The sequence below is a fragment of the Poromitra crassiceps genome (genome assembly GCF_964638095.1).
Source record: "Poromitra crassiceps genome assembly, chromosome: 20".
NCBI lineage: Eukaryota > Metazoa > Chordata > Actinopteri > Beryciformes > Melamphaidae > Poromitra > Poromitra crassiceps.
In genome coordinates, this window is record NC_139637.1 from 13694664 (window position 1) to 13702163 (window position 7500).

Here is a 7500-nt window from a genome sequence, read left to right on the forward strand (position 1 = left end):
TCTCTTCAAATTGAACCATTTCCCCCTTTCTTGTAGGATCCAAGAGATGGCTGGACTGGAGGAAAGAGATAGAACTGTTGTCGGACCTTGCATACTATGTTTTGACTACATTCTCAGGTAATTAGCTTAGCTAGCACCTTATTCATATTTACATGGGGGGGAAACTTGCAATGGACACGTTGTGGTCTTCAGGAGCAAGCCTGGCTATTTCCTTCTATCACATTATGACATGATCAACAAATGACATTTGACTCACATTTTATTTATTACTGTAATATGTTAGTTATTACAGGTGATTTTCAGATTTTACTGATGACCTTTAAAGTATGATTAGGCTGGTTCTTAAAACTTATTTTTTATATAGCCTTGCTTTCATATGATTCATTTTAGCCTATGATGTTTACACATTTGTGACATTACTTTTTTTTTTACCCCATACCCTTAACCTGTTATAGTGTTGCGGTTTGTTGGTTTACTTGGCTTTCATTTACTTTGAGTTTGATGTTTGCTTTCATTTAATCATTTAAGGACTTTGTCAACTCAGCTGTTTTAATATACTTTGCTTATGGTACCCTGATTAATAGATAATAAAGTCAGCTATAGACCTTATTCGCCAACCCTGGACGGCACCATATTGTTGACATACCGTCCTGCGCGAGTGCGCGCACACAGCACTGCAGCTGACAACTAGTAACAGCCTTATTGTCGTTTCTCTTCCATTACAAAATAGCGATGGTGACGGCAATAAAAACCCCACAGTTGTTGTTTGTATCCTGCCGTTAATGCCTGTAATAATAAACAAAAGAACGAGGTGAACAGACTTTGCTGTGAGGAGCTGTCAGAAAGTTTCACCTGTCTCTCCTAACTATCCAGACATCTCCTGTGCTGCTGACGTATCCTCCATCTCGCTCCCTTCACGTCTGTGGACGGTAGAGATAGAAACAAACCACGGGGACTTTATTGCTGTCATTACTACAGCCATGTGTAACGCAGGTCACCATCCAAACACAATTGGAATGATACAGGTAACGCTAACAGCGGCTAGCTTCCTATAAACGCTGCTCTACATAGGCTGTCACTTGAGAGCTGCTGCGTTATGTCAAGAACATGGCGGCGGTGGGCGTGCCTGTACGTGAGTGACGTCAATCGAATAAGGTCTATAGCTACTATTGTGAAAAGGTAATATAATACTACTGTGCAAAATGTTGTAGTAATAATAATTAGGGATGCACCGATATGAAAATTTTGGCCGATGCCGATAACCGATATTAACATTGCTGTTATGGCCGATAACCAATATTTACCGATGTCGATATGATCTGTATAAAACCACATTTTTATGATCATCACATTTTGTACATACTGAAAAACACATGTTAACACTGAATTTGAAAAAGTTATGCATTTCTTTATTTGCAAAGCCTTTGGAAAAGCCCATAAATCATAGATTTACTGCATTATTTCATATCAATGTGAAGAATTTGGCTGATAATGATAACCGATATTAACATTGCAACATCTGACCGATACCGATATGTTAAAAAATGACTAACATCGGCCGATACCGATATGATTGCCGATATATCGTGCATCCCTAATAATAATGTCTTCAAAGCTTTGGCTTGCTCACAGCACTCTATTTGAGCAGTTGAAAATGTGATTAGCCGGGAATCTACCAAGGTGTTGAGGAAATGCTTTGGAACCGTGAAAATCTGACTTCATGCATGTCCGTAGCTTGATATGTACCACTCCGCTGCCCAGGCTACCAAACCCTGGGTGAGGAGTATGTCAACATCGTCCAAGTGGACCCCACTAAACACCGGATCCCCTCGCCGGTCAGACGAGGCCTCCTGGTCCTCTGCCACACCTTGGCGCCTTACCTCCTGGACAAGGTGCTGGTGTGCCTTGAGAACGAGCTGGAAGCCGGGGAGGAGATCCAGGCGGGAGGCGGTCGGTGGCGAGGGGCGTCCGGGCCATGGAAACTCGGGTTGTGGCTGAGGAGCGGCGTCCGGAAGGCGGTGGGCCTGCTGTCGGAGCACCAGAGGAGGGCATGCCTACCAGCTGTCTTCGCCCTCCAGCAGGGCCTGGCCCTTCTCCAACGAGTCCATGTGGCGTTGTTCTACATCCATGGGTCCTTCTACCACCTGTCCAAGAGGTCGACTGGTGTCAGCTATGTAGGTGTTTTATTCTATGTTGGAACATTTGACAACAACTTTTTTAACCTTTATTTAACCAGGAAAATTCCATTGAGATTAAAGGGAGGCTTCGCCGATTATCAACACACTTTGTATAATTATAATCTCAGTAATATAAGCAGTTGAGCAGTGCTTACCTTCTCTATTCGTTCAAATGGACGAATGCGACTATGTGAACTGCATTGTCCCTGTTAAATAAATGATAAATAAAAAAATATAATATGTATTCCACACGGAGAAATATCCTCCGTTTGTCTGCCTGCAGAAACTCCGCCCCCGCCAGCTGCAATTCATTAAGGCTCTCAATGCGATTGGATGTGGACATACTTAAAAAAATCAAAAATAAACAATAACAGCCGCCTCGACAGCCCTCGAGCAGAGCTTCCACATCCAGAATCTCCGTTATGACGCATTTCTGACATTGTAAGGACACAAATCTGGTTGAAAAACAGCAAAGCCTTCATTTAATCTCTTTTTCAAGGCATAAAAAAGCACGTACACACGCGCGCGCGCCAGGCAACATTTCAAAACAATGACATCTTAAGGAATCTGCCTCTTAATTCTCTCTTTTTGGATTTAAACATATTTAGTGATTTACCAGGTGTCAGTCCTGATAGAAAGCAGTTAGTTTAGAGTATGTTTGCCTGTTGAAGTGAAACATAAGACCACATTTGCAAATGTCACAGCTTCCCTTTAATCAATCAACATGCATTTGATATGAGAAGTGTACCGTAAATTCCGGACTATAAGCCGCGGCTTTTTTCCCGTTTTTTGGCCCCTGCGGCTTATATAACGGTGCGTCTTATCTATGGATTTTTTCAGAAAAAAAAAAAAAAATACAAATAAAATCTCTCTTTTTTAGCACTCTTTCTAACTATAAATCCACTTCTGTTTTAATTTCCTCTCTTGCCCTCTTTTCACCACACCGCGGACACTGTGTGCACTGTAAAAATAAACAACGGTGGTGTTGTGTTATGTTGTTTTGTTGAAATGTTACGGTAATACGGTAAATGGGAGCTTCCTCAAACAGCCATCTCTTTCCCGACAATCCCCTCTGTGCGTGACCACTTACATATGGTAATTACGGTAAGCAAACGGCCACTCGACCAACAACTCCCTCCCCCGACTACCAGGAGAAAATCACAAACTTCGGCGAATTCACACAAAGGAAGATCAAGGAATATTCACAACAAGACGAGCAGTAGAAGCAACACTCTCACTTACCATGGGGAAGGTACGCAGAAATTCACACGACGCAGCTTTCAAGCTGAAAGCAGTCGAACTCGCACTAAAAGAGGGAAACAGAGCAGCAGCGCGTACCCTGAGCATCGATGAGTCGATGGTGAGACGTTGGAAGAAGCAGCAGGAGGAACTGTCTCAGTGTAAGAAGACCAAAAAGTCCTTCAGAGGCCACAAAAGCAGATGGCCGGAACTAGAAGATTCCCTTGAAGACTGGGTGTTGACCCAAAGAGCAGACGGCCGAGGCGTTTCCACGGTGCAGATCCGACTGAAGGCCAAAACAGTCGCCACCGAGATGAAAATTGAACATTTCAGAGGTGGGCCATCTTGGTGCTTCCGATTCATGAGACGAAAGGGACTGTCCGTCCGGGGGAGAACTACTGAACAACTCCCTCCCGACTACCAGGAGAAAATCACAAACTTCGGCGAATTCACACAAAGGAAGATCACGGAATATTATAGGTGTGAAAACATCCACAATCACCAACGGGTTCCAAAACGCTGGACTGCTGCGGGATGAAGAGGATGACGCCGCCACAGCTGGCGCTGAGGGCCGTCAGAGGCTTCAGAGGCTGTTCGATGCCGACAGTGATGAAGAGGAGTTCGTTGGTTTTGAGTGACAATGAAGGAGAGAGGAGAGTGGTTGACGAAGCCACCCTGAACCTGTTCGTTTCCGACACTGAAGATGAGGACTTTGGTGGTTTCAGTACGCAGGAAGAAGAGGAAGACGAGGATTAGTGACTTGACTTCTCTGGTTACAGGTTTGCTGCACATATAGCCTATTGTTGTGTGATTTTGTCTGGGGATTAGTGACCTGACTTTTGTTTTGTTTTGTTGAAATGTTAATAAATGGGAGCTTCCCCAAACAGCCATCTCTTTCCCGACATTCCTCTCTGTGCACGAACCCTTTCATATGGTAATTAAACATCAAAACACCCGCGGCTTATAGACCGGTGCGGCTTATAGAAGAAAAAAATAGTCAATTTTGGTCCCGCGGCTTATAGACCGGTGCGTCTTATAGTCCGGAATTTACGGTAGTTGTTGTTTAATTTATTTCAAATATGTTTTATTTGAGCATGACAATATACATTATATACTATATGTACACACAGTATAGTCTATTCCACTTATACAGATATAAGTTCAACCATGAAATGCTCTTTTTTTACTTTGAACATATATACATACATACAGATAGATATACAGATACAAAACATTAAAGAAAAAGAAAGAAAATAAAGAAAAAATAAAAGAAAAAGCTCTCCATTAACTTTAGTTTCTCAGTTCTATTCTTGACTCTCCCCTAACCCCACCCTATTCCATTGTCACTAGGTCATTTTATTGATATTGAGAGAAGAGTGCCAATTTTATTTTGCAAGTGCAAGATAGTGAATTAGAGGCGACCACACCTTATCAAAATATGAAAGTTTGTCCATAAGAGTGTACCTTATTCTTTCTAAGTGGAGTGTGTTCGTAAGGTCGTTAAGCCACATCTTTGTGGTAGGGGCTTCCTTTTTTTTCCAGTGCATGAGAAGGTAGTTGTTGTTTTAGTTGTTGCTTTACTATCTCTGATGAGAGTGAAACCTATGATTAGAATAGTCGTTCTTCTACATCCTCTACATTGGGAAGGTTCTAGTGAACCACTACACCACTGCATGTTATTGCAAGCTAATATATGCTTGTTTCTCCCTTATAGCTGCATGTGCTGGGCGTGAGGCGTGACGACCGGGCCATCAGGACCAGCTACAGGATCCTGGGTTGTGTGTCGCTGATCCAGCTGGCCGTCACTGTGGTTCTGCAGCTCAACAGCTTCAGACAGAGACAGAGAGCCAGGCAGGAGTGGAGGCTCTACAGGAACCTCGCGCCCAGGTACACTACCAGGGCCACAGCCAAACAGACTGGAGGCATGCTGTGCGTTCTGCAGGCGTACAAGTCGTTCACATTTTGTTCCAGGGTTGCATTTGGTTTGTACTCACGACGTGCAAATCCTAGAGCTGGTACCATACAAGGCTATTTATGGTGTTTATTTGGTCTGTGTGTCACTGAATTAATATTCCTCAGATAAAATTTTCCAGGCTCACAGAGAACAGAACTTGTTCGGGAGCTCAAATAGAGAGCCGCAGGGATGACGTATTTTTGTAGTCAGAATGCGGAAGTCCCGGACTTCCTGGTTCTTCACTGTTTCTGTCGATGGGATTTTTGAATGGGTTTTTGCCGCGATGCTTCAAATAAAGTCTCTGGGCAACGCAAGGTTAATCAAACGTGAACCAGTGTTCACAGTGTTCAGCCGGATAATCTTCACACATGAGGACCACTTTCATGAGTTGTGAAGCGTAAATGCGAGCCCTAGAAGTAAAACGCTCGTGCTAAGCTAATCCAGAACTACACACAGTGGCACATAGGCTTCCCCGTCACGTCAGCACTCAACCTGGAGTGTTGTTGATTGTGTGCGCTGCTGTACACTGATTACCCCGGGCTGAACGGGCTGAACCAGGTGTGTTCGTCCTTTGAAGTGATGACATTATTGACGTATAATATCCCCGTCGACTCAACAGTGTAGTCTCATTTAGCCGTTTGCTAGCTAGCCACCCTTTTAACGGCACGTAAAAGCTTCAAAACTCATAAAAGTGGTCCTCATGTGTGTGAAGATGATATTACTAAACACTGGTTCGCGTTTGATTAAGCTTGCGTTGCCCAGAGACCTTATTAGAAGCATCGCGCCAAAAACCCATTCAAAAATCCCATAGGCGAAAACAGTGAAGAACCAGGAGTGTTAGCATCGATGATTTCCAAACTCGTTCCTGCGGCTCTCTATAGTTGGCATGGAGTGCCCTGTGTCTGAGACATTCAAAGACATCAAACTTGCATGTCAGTTTTGTATAGAATAAAGTTGCTTTCCTCATAAAAAGTAACCAAAGAAGTATTGATTTAGCAAAAAAAAATCAAATCAAATCAAACGATATCCTGCCCTAGTGCAAGGGAGCAATTTTTAGATTCAATGAAACAGTTCCTGGTTCTGTACACGAAAGAGCATTGACAGGTAGCATTACATATTTCTAAATACAGTATATAAATAAATGTACCGGTATGTAAAATGTTGGACACTGATGATATATGTGGTCAAGATTTCCACAACTCACAGTAGGGATGTAAAAAAAAAAAAAAAATCCTGACCGACAACCGACCGAAATAACTGACAAGATTAAGAAGTTGTATTTTATACTCTAATGCAGTGGTACTCAACCTTGCCCTACTCAGGAGCCACATTGACAACACAATAGTTTATCCAGAAAGAACGAAGAGACCAGTTGAAGAACGAATGAGTGTTGAATGACTTTACTTTCACTGATCAGCTGCTTGCTTTGTGTCTCTATCCAGTCCGCAGCCTGTAGAGAGCTCCTGCCCCCGGGCCGCCCGCTGTATCCTTTGCCTGGAGGAGAGGAGGCACTCCACCTGCACCCCCTGTGGCCACCTCTTCTGCTGGGAGTGCATCACCGAATGGTGCAACACCAAGGTTAGGCTTAGCTGCCATTGAGAGTAGCACGAGTTTTGATCTAACGCAGGGGTTTTCAAAGTCTGAGACTGTGGGCCTCCCCCCACACAAACCTTGGAAAAAGTGAGCCTGCCCTCGCTCAAATGCTGGATGCCTATGGTATCATGATTATGTTATTTGATCCCATACACACTCAACAATTGAGCCAAGATAGCCTGATATTGCTCTTACATCCATAAAAAGGTCTATTAGTTTCTGACTCTGGGAGAAACTGTAAGATTCTCCAAAACGACTGTATCTCTGAAGTCCAGCATCTCTTTAACCAAATCACACACATTTAGGCTATTCTATGATCTCCTTTTAATAACTAATTTTCACTTCCATTCACTGAGCCTCCCCTGAAACTGCTTGGAGCCCCCCTGGGGAGGCCCGCCTTCCACTTTGGAAACCCCTGATCTAACGGACAATACCAATACGATACCTCATTTACTACTGTCTTACATCTAGTTTTATATTCTGCCCAATCATGTTGCAATGCATGCATGGATGTGACAGTGTTTGTAAGGTTGACAA

At 43.4% G+C, this 7500-nt stretch overlaps 1 protein-coding gene across 1 annotated transcript in view; it reads left to right on the top strand.

The window, feature by feature from the left end:
• Window positions 1-7500, top strand: part of pex10 (peroxisomal biogenesis factor 10) — an 8661-nt gene that overhangs the window by 655 nt on the left and 506 nt on the right. Inside the window, exons 2-5 of the mRNA XM_083656612.1 lie at window positions 37-117; window positions 1762-2174; window positions 5131-5303; window positions 6813-6948. Of these exons, the coding sequence (XP_083512738.1) occupies window positions 37-117; window positions 1762-2174; window positions 5131-5303; window positions 6813-6948 (803 nt within the window). The remainder of the gene's footprint in view (window positions 1-36; window positions 118-1761; window positions 2175-5130; window positions 5304-6812; window positions 6949-7500) is intronic.